This window comes from Podarcis raffonei, chromosome 7 (assembly GCF_027172205.1).
Source record: "Podarcis raffonei isolate rPodRaf1 chromosome 7, rPodRaf1.pri, whole genome shotgun sequence".
Classification (NCBI taxonomy): Eukaryota; Metazoa; Chordata; class Lepidosauria; order Squamata; family Lacertidae; genus Podarcis; species Podarcis raffonei.
Genome location: NC_070608.1, coordinates 81,326,085 through 81,339,906, shown reverse-complemented (window position 1 = coordinate 81,339,906; position 13,822 = coordinate 81,326,085). Strand labels below are relative to the sequence as shown.

The 13,822-nt window shown below is 44.2% G+C and overlaps 1 protein-coding gene across 2 annotated transcripts in view; it reads right to left on the bottom strand.

The window, feature by feature from the left end:
• CTNNAL1 (catenin alpha like 1) overlaps positions 1-13,822 on the bottom strand; it is a 58,541-nt gene that overhangs the window by 25,940 nt on the left and 18,779 nt on the right. For both annotated transcript variants that reach the window (XM_053397193.1, XM_053397194.1), the window contains exons 2-7: positions 12,485-12,674; positions 10,151-10,338; positions 9,058-9,177; positions 3,536-3,625; positions 2,518-2,688; positions 918-1,118 (exon numbers count right to left, since the gene is read on the bottom strand). In XM_053397193.1, coding sequence (XP_053253168.1) covers positions 918-1,118; positions 2,518-2,688; positions 3,536-3,625; positions 9,058-9,177; positions 10,151-10,338; positions 12,485-12,674 — 960 coding nt within the window. The remainder of the gene's footprint in view (positions 1-917; positions 1,119-2,517; positions 2,689-3,535; positions 3,626-9,057; positions 9,178-10,150; positions 10,339-12,484; positions 12,675-13,822) is intronic.

Genomic DNA, 13,822 nt, shown 5'->3' with positions numbered 1-13,822 from the left:
TTACAAGTTGGACTTACAGATCTAAAACAAACAACCAGCAGGCCAGATTAAGACTGGGGGTGGTGGTGGGCAGTCAGAAAAATAATGGTCCTTTATAGTACAAATATGCATCACTCTGGTTAAAGGAACCAAAATTTGTTGCCTATGATACGAGCATCCATTGTGCCGCCATTTTACACCTTTTGTCGTGTCTTCACAACAGGTGAAGCAGGTTAGGCCGAGAGTTGGATATTGACCCAAGTGAGCAAAACATTGAGTTATGTGAATTTAAATACAAAACTGTACATGCTCACAGTATTTATTTTTAGTTCATGAAAGTTTGTACCATAAACCTGAAGATAAAAATTTGTTTGTCTTCGAGATACCACGAGTCTTATTTTGTGGTACATTATTCTATGTTTACTTTGGGGGGAAAGTGGCCCTATTTTGGGAACTGCACCAAAGCCCGCAACCATCTTAATCCAGCCTCCATCAAAGGGGCCAGATTCACACCTATTTAGCATTAGCCATGCTGCAACGTCTGGTGCTCCCAAACCTTATGTTGGGGCTACCAAGCCAATGTTAATGGAAAGGTTAATCAGACTTCAGAGGACAAATAAATATGTCCAATACAAGTCTATTTTTCTATATTAGCCAACAGTGAGAAGTGTGTGTTGTGTGTGTGTATTTGTGCATCTCCAATTATTAGTGTGTGTTTACATCTGGTTTTGTAAACGACTGCAAAACACAACAAAACAACCTTTTAAAAAACCAACGGCAAAGATTATAATTAACTTACGATGTTTGCACTATTGTAATGGGATGTTATTAAGGTTATCAAATAAGCTGTTCTCTGCAAATTGCTCTTGAAGTGTATTTCTTTTCTAGCAAACGTAAATGAATCAGCAATGCTGGGGGGGGAAGGAAAAAAATCTTACAGCATACATCCACGCTGACACCAGCTGCTCCAGTTCCATCTTTGCTTGCTTGGACAGTTCCAAGATGCGTTCTCTGTTTTCGTGGCTAGTATAAGCAGAATCAGTAAAATCCTCTGTGTGCTCCAGGACAACACGTAGCATTGCCCGAAGATTTTCCTTTGGCAGAAGATAAAGATTCTCCCGCAATCCTTCCACCTTATTCTGTGAAACAGGGCGGGGAGAACCATGAAGACACCTCAGAAAATCATAGAAGACTAACAAGTGTACTATAACGGTTAAGAGCTGTGAATCAAGTACAGTGGTACGTCAGGTTACAGACTCCACTAACCCAGAAATAGTGCTTCAGGTTAAGAACTTTGCTTCAGGATGAGAACATAAATCGTGCTCTGGTGGCGCAGTGGCAGCAGGAGGCCCCATTAGCCTGAAGTGGTGCTTCAGGTTAAGAACAGTTTCAGGTTAAGAACAGACCTCCGGAACGAATTAAGTACTTAACCCGAGGTACCACTGTACACTTTTCTAAGACGATATACAAGTGTCCCATGAGGAATGCATGGCTATATTTCATCCAATCCCCTTGGGGATATGAATTTCAAAGAGTGGCAGTGTTTAGTGGGATAGTAAGAACAGGGGTGGGGAACCTGTGGCCATCCAGATGTTGTTGAGCTACAACTTCCATCATTCCTAACCACTGGCCATGGCTGATGGGAGGCGGAGTCCAAGAATATCTGGACTCCACATGCAACACTAATAGAACACAGGCAACATTCAACATTAATAGCTGTACATAACACTGCCATATGAACCATGCGCCACTCCACAAGTAGCAATGGCTATCCATCCATCTCAAAAAAGGGGGGAAATGGGTTGAATGGTGGAAATTGGTCAAACCACAGCACCACCTACTCCATACAGTGACCATGTGGGGCAGCACCAACAATGTCATATTTCAAAGGAGCGTAGCATGATGCTCTCTCTCATTCCCTCTATACAGAAGCCTCTCAAATTGGATTTGTCTTTATATTAACTTATAACACCTTCAGTAATACCATTCACAGCAGAAACTAATAGTAGTAGTAGTAGTAGTAGTAATTATTTTTATTTATACCCCGCCCTCCCCGGCCAAAACCAGGCTCAGAGCGGCTAACATCAAATATATAACACATTAACATAAAATCAGGCAATCAATTAAAATACACCCTAAAATCAGATCAGGATCAGAATAAAATCCCATCAGATGGCAACCCGCAGATTAGGGTTGGGAACCTTAAATACTCACCAGTGTTCTTGGGTTAATTTTTTTGAATTTTGTTGCACGAAAGGCAGACAAAACTCTGGCACCTACTGCCAGTTATCTGGTATCTGAAACTGAACAGCATTCATTTTACTTCTACACGCAGAGTTCCTTAATATATAAAAGGGCCCTTAGTACCACTGTGGTTCCATGAAAGACTGCCTCCTGTTTTTCCTTGGAGGAAAGGAAACTTCTATTGCCCATCAATCCAAGTGTACAGAAGGTGGTTTTCTGCTCATGTGTCTCCACCTAGGGATTTAAGCCACACTCTCAAAACAAAAACACCCCCCCCCACTATTTTGTCCTTACCTTGAATTCCTTAATGCCAGTATAGATGCTCACTGGGCCTGGTTCATTCTCTCCACTGGGTCGAGAGTCTGTTACAATCTCTATTACCTGCTCCAAAGCTAGTCTCATCCTGTGGAACACAGCTCCTTTGTTTACACGTGCTGATTCGCAGTCAGGATGTCTTAAACAGGTCTTGGAAACAAAGGTTGAAAATAATAATAATAATAATAATAATAATAATAATAATAATAATAATAATTTATTATTTGTACCCCGCCCATCTGGCTGTGTTTCCCCAGCCACTCTGGGCGGCTTCCACAGAGACCAAAAATACACTAAAATATCACACATTAAAAACTTCCCTGAACAGGGCTGCCTTAAGATGTCTTCTGAATGTCAGGTAGTTGTTTATCTCTTTGACATCTGATGGGAGGGTGTTCCACAGGGCGGGCGCCACTACTGAGAAGGCCCTCTGCCTGGTTCCCGGTAGCTTTGCTTCTCGCAATGAGGGAACCACCAGAAGGCCCTCGGTGCTGGACCTCAGCGTCTGGGCAGAACGATGGGCGTGGAGACGCTCCTTCAGGTATTATCCAGGCACCTCTGTGCAGTCTGCAGGCAGGGGCAGACTTTGGCCTTTCAAATTTCAGCAGCGCCCTGTGCAAGGCCAAAATTCTGCGCCTTCCAGCCTCTCACCTCCAATTCTGCGTGTGAACTACACCTTTAAGATTTGTGGCACCCTGTGCCCTGGCTCAGCTCCCGGTACAGGGGAACCAGAGGCACCGCCCTAAATCAGCTTCTGCTGCAGGGAAGAATCTCTCTATGCTCTGCCTCCTTCCCTCAAGCAAAATAGTCAAGGCTGCTTATCAATCCCACCAAGTAGTCAGCCATTGCATTTGTCAACACTGCCTTTTGGAAAGCCCTCTAGCCTCCCTATGAGTTGGCTGGCGTTGCTTCAGTCAATTTCTTCTCCATGTACTGCTGCAACAAAGAGGCTCCCAAAGTCTTAGCTTTGCTAATGTCACATGAGTAAACGAGTTACCTTAGAAGCAGTGAGAAGCATCATGGTACATTTCTCGAGAATAGCCCTTGCCGCTGCCATCTTGGCCTTTTTCTTTTCGTCTTTCAAATCCTAAGGAAAGAAAATGAAAACACTCTTGGTGCATAGGCGCGGTGCTGAGGGTCGTCTACCCAGCCTGCTGAGTGAAGCCACATCGCCATGATCGGAGAGCGCTGATTTCTTCCCAAGAATTTGGACTTAAAAGCAACTACTCGTGAGTAGGATTAACGGACTTAAACTGAAATTAATATCAAGAATTTTGGCACTAGCACGGGAAAGGTACAAAAAGGAAGTCTGCCTTTCCATTGTGTAGATAATCTAAAGCAAAGTGACTGTAAGCTGTAACTTAAGAGTGAACATTTTTCTGAAATTGGTAATCTATCGTTTGGATGAGCATTTCTCCCCACCGTTTGGCAGGAGCGGAGGGGGGTGGAAATTGAACTTTTTTTTTTATGCCTGCATGAAAGGAAAGAACTTAAAAAGAATATCCGCTGCCTTGATCTCTGGAGTCGGACTGCCTTGACAGGGAAACTGAATGGTGGATTGTCAGCACATTGGGATTGTTTGTAGTATTAACTCTTTGTGTCTTTGGATGGACTTCTATATAAAATAGTATTGAAGAAAACACTCTTGGTGGATAGCCAATCAAAGAGCTTAGCTGCTTCCTTATCTAACGACGAGGTATCTGGACAGCTTTTCTGTAAAATTCGGGTGGAATTAAACCTTATGGCTGAACCAGTGGCGTAGCGTGGGGGGTGCAGGGGGGGGGCCGGCCGCACCGGGCGCAACATCTGGGGGGGGGGGCGCTCGCACTCGCAGCTCTCTGCCCCTACCTGGCTCACTCACTCTCTCTCACTGCCTTGCCCCGGGTGCTGACAACCCACGCTACGCCACTGGGCTGAACTCTATTATCTGTTTGCAGGCTTCAGATATATCTACACTACCAACCTACATGGTTTTTAGTATAGATTAACTGTTGTGGCTCTCCAGCCCAGCACCCTGAGAACCGTAGTATGATGAAGCTTTAATCCTGTATTAGAGATCCCCAGCCCTCTCCCAGAACTAGTTTCCTAGGCTATCTGTGGGGAGAGGACAACTGTTAAACCACCTTAACTCTGTATTATTATCATCATCAACCTTTTATTCGACCGTCAGTCAGAAAAAAGTACATTTGTCAATACACAGTTAAAACATCCAGATTTTAGAACTTAGCCAACACTAAAATGGGCTAAACAGATAGCCCCATATCAATACAGTCAATTATAGTCTTGCGACGCTTAAAAGCTAAAAAAAGAAATTTGGCCACCAAGGAAGGTATAGCTCTAGTGACATTATTCAGCAAGTGTAAGACCTGGTTTTCTCCGGGTAGGAAGCTAAATTGATATAGGAGTGGGTCTATAAAATTTTGTCTAAGCTCTGCATAAGAAGGGCAAGTCAAGAGAATGTGTTTGGTGGACTCAACCACACCCATGGCACAATGACAGGTTCTCTGGGCGTACGGTACTCCCCTGTACCTTCCCCACAATATCGCAGAGTCAAGGACATTTAATCTAACCGCTGTAAGAAGCCTGCGGTATTCCACATAGTGGATTTCTGCAAGGTAGGGGGCTGGTATGGTCCGATAAATCTGGTCCACTAGGAACATCCCTGGTTTTACCTGGGCTATGTCCTCTTGTCTGGCAATGTCACTCAGTCTCCGGGAGATCACAGCTCTAGCTTGATTGTACGTCATAGACTCAAAGTAAAGGTGAGACAATCCACAGGATTGAACCTCGTTAATGACCTCCCTTTCCCACGATGATTGGAAATCGTCCCTCAATATCAAGGGGGCAATACCCACTGGTTTAAAACAAAGCTTGAGCCATAGCCAGAGCTTCGTCTTCAAGGCCACATACCGTAGAGCTTGCCAGCCGACCTCTAATCTCATAACCGCACCCGCTACCGAGGGGGGAATCCTAAGAATGGCTCTAAGGAATCGCGTTTGGATAGAATCCAGTTTCAAAAAATCCCTACGGGAGCCTAAAGAGATGCCCACCAAAAGAAGGGGGAGGACTTTCATTTGAAAGAGTCTCAAAGCTATCTTCACTGATTTGAGCCTGATTCTTAGCATATAGAGATCTAATCTGGGTGGCTGCTTTAGATGCATTAGTTGTTATATAGTCTCTATGAGCCAGAAAAGACCTATTTGACCGTATTACTTGTCCCAGATATTTAAAGCAGTTAACCTGCTCTAGGGGGATCCCGTTCATCGACCATCGATGGAGTCTCGGTCGGGCAGAGAAGACCATGATCTTGGTCTTAGCATAGTTGGGTTGGAGCTCATGCTGATCACAGTATTCATGTAGAGCTTGCAACATTCTCCTCAGTCTGTAAATTAACTCATCTGAGATAGATCCCATATCTCTGACACCTGAAAGCATTCGATAGATTAAGGTAATACAGTGGTACCTTGGGTTACATACGCTTCAGGTTACATACGCTTCACGTTACAGACTCCGCTAACCCAGAAATAGTACCTCGGGTTAAGAATTTTGCTTCAGGATGATAACAGAAATCGTGCTCTGGCGGTGCAGCGGCAGCAGGAGGCCCCATTAGCTAATGTGGTGCTTCAGATTAAGAACAGTTTCAGGTTAAGAACAGACCTACGGAACGAATTAAGTACTTAACCCAAGGTACCACTATACTGGAATCGTCCTCTTATAATACGGTAGACTCTACTGATAAATAAAATCCAAAAGACTCAAAATGTAAAATGTGCTGTAATAAGGTAAACATGTTACTGACACCTTTGGAATTCTGGGTCTTTGTTGTTTTAAGATTTATTGACTGATGCAGTTCAACTGTCTTGTCTTTGAAGCTGCATCAGTTTGAGCATGTGTGCCTTTGCCATATAAATCTCCAAGCTGCCATGAAATGCGCAATCTCCGTTGAATCATAAATGTTCTTTCACAGAGGAAATATATAAAACATCACATATTTGTCTGCCTTGTTTTGCATTCCATGGGATCTCTCCGGAAGCAACCACAGCCGCATGACTCTGTTTAAGCAAGGCTGTGGGGGTGGTTGTGGAGGCAACCTTCTAGTTTTGCCTCAGATGGCAAAAACAAGATGGGCTGCCCTTGGCCCAAAGGAAGGAGTTTCTTGCAGAAAATGGGGCAAGGAAAAGACACAAGAAGGGGGAAATCATACAGAAGAGACTGAACAAAATCCACAAACCTTGGGTTCAGGAGAAGCTATATGCTGTGGGGTTTGAGGGTAGGGAATAAGAGTACACTGGTACCTCAGGTTAAGTACAGTGGTACCTCACAAGACGAATGCCTCGCAAGACGAAAAACTCGTAAGACGAAAGAGTTTTCCGTTTTTGAGTCGCTTCGCAAGACGAAGTTCCCTATGGGCTTGCTTTGCAAGACGAAAACGTCTTGCGAGTTCTTGCGAGTTTGTTTCCTTTTTGTTAAAGCTGCTAAGTACCGTTAATAGCCGTGCTTCGCAAGACGATAAATCCGCAAGACGAAGAACCTCGCAGAACGAATTAATTTCGTCTTGCGAGGCACCACTGTACTTAACTTGTTCCGGAGGTCCGTTCTTAACCTGAAGCACCACTTTAGCTAATGGGGCCTCCTGCTGCCGCTGGAGCACGATTTCTGTTCTTATCCTGAAGCAAAGTTCTTAACCTGAAGCACTATTTCTGGGTTAGCAGAGTCTGTAACCTGAAGTGTATGTAACCCGAGGTACCACTGTACTAGGTGATCAAGAGGCAGGAAGATTGAAGGAAATGGCTGCTAGGCCGATACTGTGATATAGGAATCCTGCCAAGTTGCGGCTTCCACTGTTTATTGTGAACTAGCAATCCACGTGGGATCTATTACCAGCAATCAAAGACAAATATGGAATCCAGATAATGGAAACAAACCCACATGGGTCTTTGATTATGTAAAGTCACCCTCCGTAATTGGAGCACAAATAGTTTGATTTCCTTATTGAGGTCGCCTAGAGTACGCTGGAGCTGTTTTCATTCATGTCTATTTGATCTGGGCGATTCACACCTCTCGTTCCATTTCAAGGCTCGTTCACCAGCTTGTCTCATTCTAAAGAAGTCCACTTCATACACAGATATCCCTTGCCAAAAATGGTTGTAGGAATGTATGAACCCCCTTGCTAGATCAGATCAAAGGTCCATCCAGGCCACATCCTGTTTCTAAAAATATCAAGCCAGATGCCTCTAGGATATACGCATGCAGGACATGGAAGCAGAAACTACCTTCCCCAACTATTTGTCTCGGCCACCTGCCATTCAGAGGTATACTGCCTATGAACCTGACAGTTCCATTTAGCAGGCTTCCCCAACATGGCGCCCACCAAATATTTTGAACTGCAACTCCCATCAGCCCCAGATGGAGGGCACCAGTTAATGAAGGCTGCATTTAGCTCTCAGCCAATGACAGCCAAATGAAATCTCAATATTCCTAAAGAGCTTTACGTCTTAAGATACCCAATAGGTTCCTCATCTGTGCAAAGTAGCCTACACTGCGGCAGCTAGACTGGAAACTTGGGGCGGCCGCCAAGACCACATAACACTGGTCTTGAAAGACCTACATTGGCTCCCAGTACGTTTCTGAGCAAAATTCAAAGTGTAGGTGTTGACCTTTAAAGCCCTAAATGGCCTCGGCCCAGTTTACCTGAAGGAGCGTCTCCACCCCCATTGTTCTGCCCGGACGCTGAGGTCCAGCGCCGAGGGCCTTCTGGTGGTTCCCTCATTGCGAGAAGCAAAGCTACCGGGAACCAGGTAGAGGGCCTTCTTGGTAGTGGCACCTGCCCTGTGGAATGCCCTCCCATCAGATGTCAAAGAGATAAACAACTACCTAACATTTAGAAGACATCTGACGGCAGCCCTATTCAGGGAAGTTTTTAATCTGTGACATTTTAATGTATTTTTTAATCTTTGTTGGAAGAGTGGCTGGGGAAACCCAGCCAGATGGGCGGGATACAAATAATAAATTATTATTATTATTATCACACTCAATGGCCATGTTCAGATGATGAAATCTTCGCTTAGTAAGCTAAGGTATGGATGTACTACCTGCACCCGCACACTGCTGCTTCGCTCCTCCCTTCAGGCGAGCGGGGAAGCAAGCCAGGAAACCACAGCCAACTATAGCTTCTCATTACATCTAGCCCAGCAAACTATGGTTAATGGCTTTCAGGCATGCTGGCAGCTTGGACCTAACAGGAAGCTATGGTTGACTGCAGCTTCCTGGCTTGTTGTCCCTCCAGCATGAAGGGAGCAGTGAAACAGCTGTGTGTAGGTACATAAAGCTCATATACTGAGAAATGGATATTCAAAAACAGCCACTAAGTTATTAAATAGCAAGTGTGAGTTTTTAATGTGGCAGAACAGATGACTGTTCCTCTCCTATGGAAGCAGGCAGGTACTTTGCTTAAATACACTTCATTTATTTACTTTTTTTTTTAAAGCACAGGGCAACAGGCTTTCTCGCAATACTTACGTTTTGTCGGTCTCCAGTTAGATGGGCAAACTCCACCATTTCATTTCCAAACTGACTGAATATTTGCACAAATTCCTGAAAACTACTCACTCTTTCTAGCTGTTCCATTGTTACAAGGACCTACCAAACAAATTTAATAAAGCTATCAGTGACATACCTATAATATCACTGGTAAAGAAAAAAAATATCTCTGAAACATTTAGTTTTGCATTTTAGACGCAAGAATTCTTTTCTTTCATTATTTGGCCACCCAACTCAAGTCAGTTATTCCTATTGCAAGTCTCTTCTCGCCTTTTGATTCCAACATGTAGCTCAACTCCCAACCTATCTGGTCATTTATGTTCATTTATTCCCATTGTAGCACCAAGAAATCCAATTCTGTGGTTTGCTGTGTAGCAGTTACATATTAAAGGGGGGTGGTTATTATTGCTCAAAAAACGGCTAATACATAATTGATACAATCTAGGTAAAAGGTATAGGTACCCCTGCCCGTACGGGCCAGTCTTGCCAGACGCTAGGGTTGTGCGCTCATCTCACTCTATAGGCCGGGAGCCAGCGCTGTCCGCAGACACTTCCGGGTCACGTCGCCAGCGTGACAAAGCTGCATCTGGCGAGCCAGCGCAGCACACGGAACGCCGTTTACCTTCCCGCTGGTAAGCGGTCCCTATTTATCTACTTGCACTTGGGGGTGCTTTCGAACTGCTAGGTTGGCAGGCGCTGGGACCGAACGACGGGAGCGCACCCCGCCGCGGGGATTCGAACCGCCGACCATGCGATCGGCAAGTCCTAGGCGCTGAGGTTTTACCCACAGCGCCACCCACATCCCAGTTGATACAATCTAGTCTGAGTTAAATACAGGCATAAAGTGCACTTTGCTGACACATGAGGAATGGAACCCCTGCGCAAAACGATCACCGTCTGTACATCTGGGTCCAATTAATTTAACTAGCTCCCATTGAAATCGACAGCATTTTAAAGCATTTAGCTTTGACAAATCTATAAAATGGAATGCTATCAGTCCTATACAAAGCCTCATTCTCACTCAACTCGTTCAGTCACACAAGCATGCCGATATTGAGAACACCTTGAATACCTTGTTTCTAGAAGTTATAATTTGCTTGATAACTATTCTGTCGGCCAACACCAACACTTTAGTCACTGAAGAAAGCAATAGTCTTGCAGCCTTTACCACTCCTGTTTTGTCCGTGAAAATTGTTATCTGGCCATCAGATTCTGGATGGTCCATGGTAGCTACATCTGTAAGCTGTGCTATCGTTGCACCTACAAATTAAGCAAAGTACAGCAATTAAAACAGATTCAGAGCTATTTTGGGTACAGTCGTAGCTTGGAAGTCGAAGGGAATCCGTTCCGGAAGTCCGTTCAACTTCCAAAGTGTTCAACTTCCAAAGCACAGGTTCTGATTGGCTGCAGGAAGCTCCTGCAGCCAATCGGAAGCCGTGGAAGGCCTGCCGGACATTCGGCTTCCGAAAGAATGTTCGAAAACTGGAATAGTCACTTCTGGGTTTTGATCGTTCGGGAACCAAAACATTCAGGAACTAGGCTGTTCAAAAACCAAGGTACAGCTGTATTGAGGAGTGTACACCATCTTAAATCAACAGCGCTAAAGGTCTAGGGACAAATAACTGCCAAAGGAAATGCAAATCTCATCCCCTATGATTCCCTGCCCACTCCCAAATCACTCTAATGCTCAAATGATGATAATTAAGCCGTCGCAGAGAGCCCCCCCCTTAAATTTGTCTTTGTATTCCTATTCAGATACCGCAGTATAGTCTCACAGACTGTACAACCCCTTGTTTTCCAGAAGCACATATTCACAATGCCTGTTTGGATTGGGGGCGGGAGATCTCTGTGAAAAGCAAGGGGTTTAAAAGGTGAAACAAACGGCGACATTTTTTTCTTTTCTCGGTCTCCACACTTAAGACCAGGGGATAGATGGACCCTCTTAAGTCATTGGAAATGTTATTAGTTTTTGCTTCCACAATGCAAGCATGTATATTGGGAGACTGGGGTATTTCTCTGTTTTCTAATTCAACCCATCATTCATTTTCATCTTTCATCATGATGAAGACTAGGTTTCCTGCCTCCTACAGTTGGTATTTTATTACTTGCTTCTCTCTTTTCAATTTTTTGACAGTAGTGTCAGGTACCAATTCTACTTCTAACACCACTTTTGCAATGTCTTCAGTCCCAAGTGCCTGTCTGTAAAAAAATAAAATAAAATAAAAAATTCTTACGAGCTGAACTAGCTGTTTCCCAGTTTCCATCAATTCTATTTTAAAACTCTGGAACTGAGCAGCTAGTTCTTTTGCAAAGTTTCATTCTGCATCAGTTTGGAAATCCCTGGGCTGTTTGGAAGAAGAAGGTGCCATTCTGTTTTCATTATTGATGAAGCGAGGCTCAATAATGCCTCCTTCTTTTTCTATTGTTTTAAAGTATAAAACTAGGGTTTCCTCCATTATTTTCTCAGGTCCTGGAAGCATGCCAGGCGAAAGCTTTCCTCTATAACCAGGCCTTGGCCTTGTAACTATCTGTGGGCTTTTAGAAGTGGGCAGGATGTTTTAAATGTATTTCTTTTTCCTCTTGGTTTTAATTGATCTATGTGGAGCTTTCTCTTTGTCTGCTTATTTGTTTGGTTGTAAGTTGCTTTGGGTTGCCCTGGGCAAGATCAAGTGACCAATCAATTCAAAATAAATAAATAAATAAATAAATAAATAAATAAATAAATAAAATCAGGAAATGTTCAATGTCTATCTTTTTAATCATCAGAAGGGGTGTTTATTGCAAGGCTGTTATGCGAGTAGAGGTCTCAAGTGATCATTTTATAGCCATGCCGCTGGGGCAAGATTTTTTTTTGGGGGGGGGGTGTTGGCAAACTTTTTTATTCTCTAGTGCTTCACTCTCTGACTGGCCATCTTTTTACATCATCATTTAGAGAGTACAAAATGCAGTCACCCCCAATTTAGGTGCCTAGACACCTTAGACTTCCTTCCAGAAGCCGCAGAGGAGTCTCCAATGAGCCAACGCAATCATTACCACAGTCTCTATTTTACATAATCACATAAGGATTACTCCTGAGGAGCTGGGTCATTCCACAATTTCTCCAGGTTAATGCTTCACTTTACCCAACTGGCTATATGCCAGTAATCAACAGAAGGAGTTAGTACAATTTCAGCAAAAAAGTAGACATCTTAGCTAGAAGAAATCCCAGCAGGGAGATATGAGCGCTGCTCCAAATACTAAAAAGATTATAAACTGCAACTCTTCCTTGCAAGCAAAATCAACACCCAATGGCTTTAATCACCACCTCTCAAGCCATCTTTAGCAGCTGGAAGGAAGCGTTTTCGGGCGTTCTCACAGCAGAGATGATGGCAAGTCTCTGATGCTCTATAAATACCGACTTACTTACCTGCTTGCTTTGCCTCAGTGCAAGCAACCTTCATTTCCTCTTTCAACTCTTGGTTTTCATTGGCTATAGCTTCGCCTACCATGACAAATCTCCCAACAGCCAGTTTTACGGCTTGGCCCACTTGCTGGACCGCTCTCAAAGTCTTGTCTGACTTCTTTGGCTTATCCTTATGGTTAATGAGGGTGGTTATCTGAAAGCAAAATCATTTATCAGTTAAAATTACACATTAAACAGTGTGTCGGCATGTCTTGAGAAGCTCAACTCAAAACAATAATAGACAGTGGGGGGGGGAAGGAACATAAAAACTATATTTACCTGAGAGATATTTATTTTTTTGGGACGCACCCTAGCTGTGTGACTGTGGTGTTTTAAACTGTTTTTAAATACAGTCATACCTTGGGTTGAATGTGCTTCGGGATGAGCATGTTCGAGTTCGCGCTCCGCGGCAACCCGGAAGTAACAGAGCGCGTTACTTCCGGGTTTCGCCGCTTGCGCATGCGCACTCAAAATGCCATCATGCACATGCGCAGAAGCGGCGAAAAGCAACGTGCACGTGCGCAGACGTGATGTCGCTGGTTACGTTTGCTTCTAGATGCGAACGGGGCTCCAGAAGAGATCCCGATCGCATCTAGAGGTACCACTGTATTGTATTGTTAAAATCACTGCAACCCACCCTAGGATCTTACAGTGAATGGTGGTTAAGTACAGTGGTACCTCAGGTTAAGTACTTAATTTGTTCCGGAGGTCCGTACTTAACCTGAAACTAAGCACCACTTCAGCTAATGGGGCCTCCTGCTGCTGCTGCGCCACCGGAGCATGATTTCTGTTCTCATCCTGAAGCAAAGTTCTTAACCTGAAGCACTATTTCTGGGTTAGCGGAGTCTGTAACCTGAAGCGTATGTAACCAGAGGTACCACTGTAATCAAATTAATCATCATCATTTGATGAAGTAAGGTTTTAGACAGTGCCACAACAAATGTTTTGGGAACTTAGAAAGTGGCCTTATACTGACTGGCAGCAGGTTGGCTTAGCACCACCAGGGGCGCATCTAGGGGTTGTTTAGGTTGGCCCCCGCCAAGGGCGCAGGAAGCACAGTAGTGCTCAAGAATCGCGAAGGAAGACAAGAGAGAGCCAGCAATTGCCAAGGGCACAAGGAACAGGTGCATGTGCTGATACAGCTCCCTGCCAAGGGTGCCTAGGTGTGCCTCTAGAACACAAGTAATATACCGTATTTTTTGCACCATAACACTCACTTTTTTCCTCCTAGAAAGTAAGGGGAAATGTCTGTGCGTGTTATGGAGGGAATACCTACGGGTGGCATACCTACGGATTTTCCTC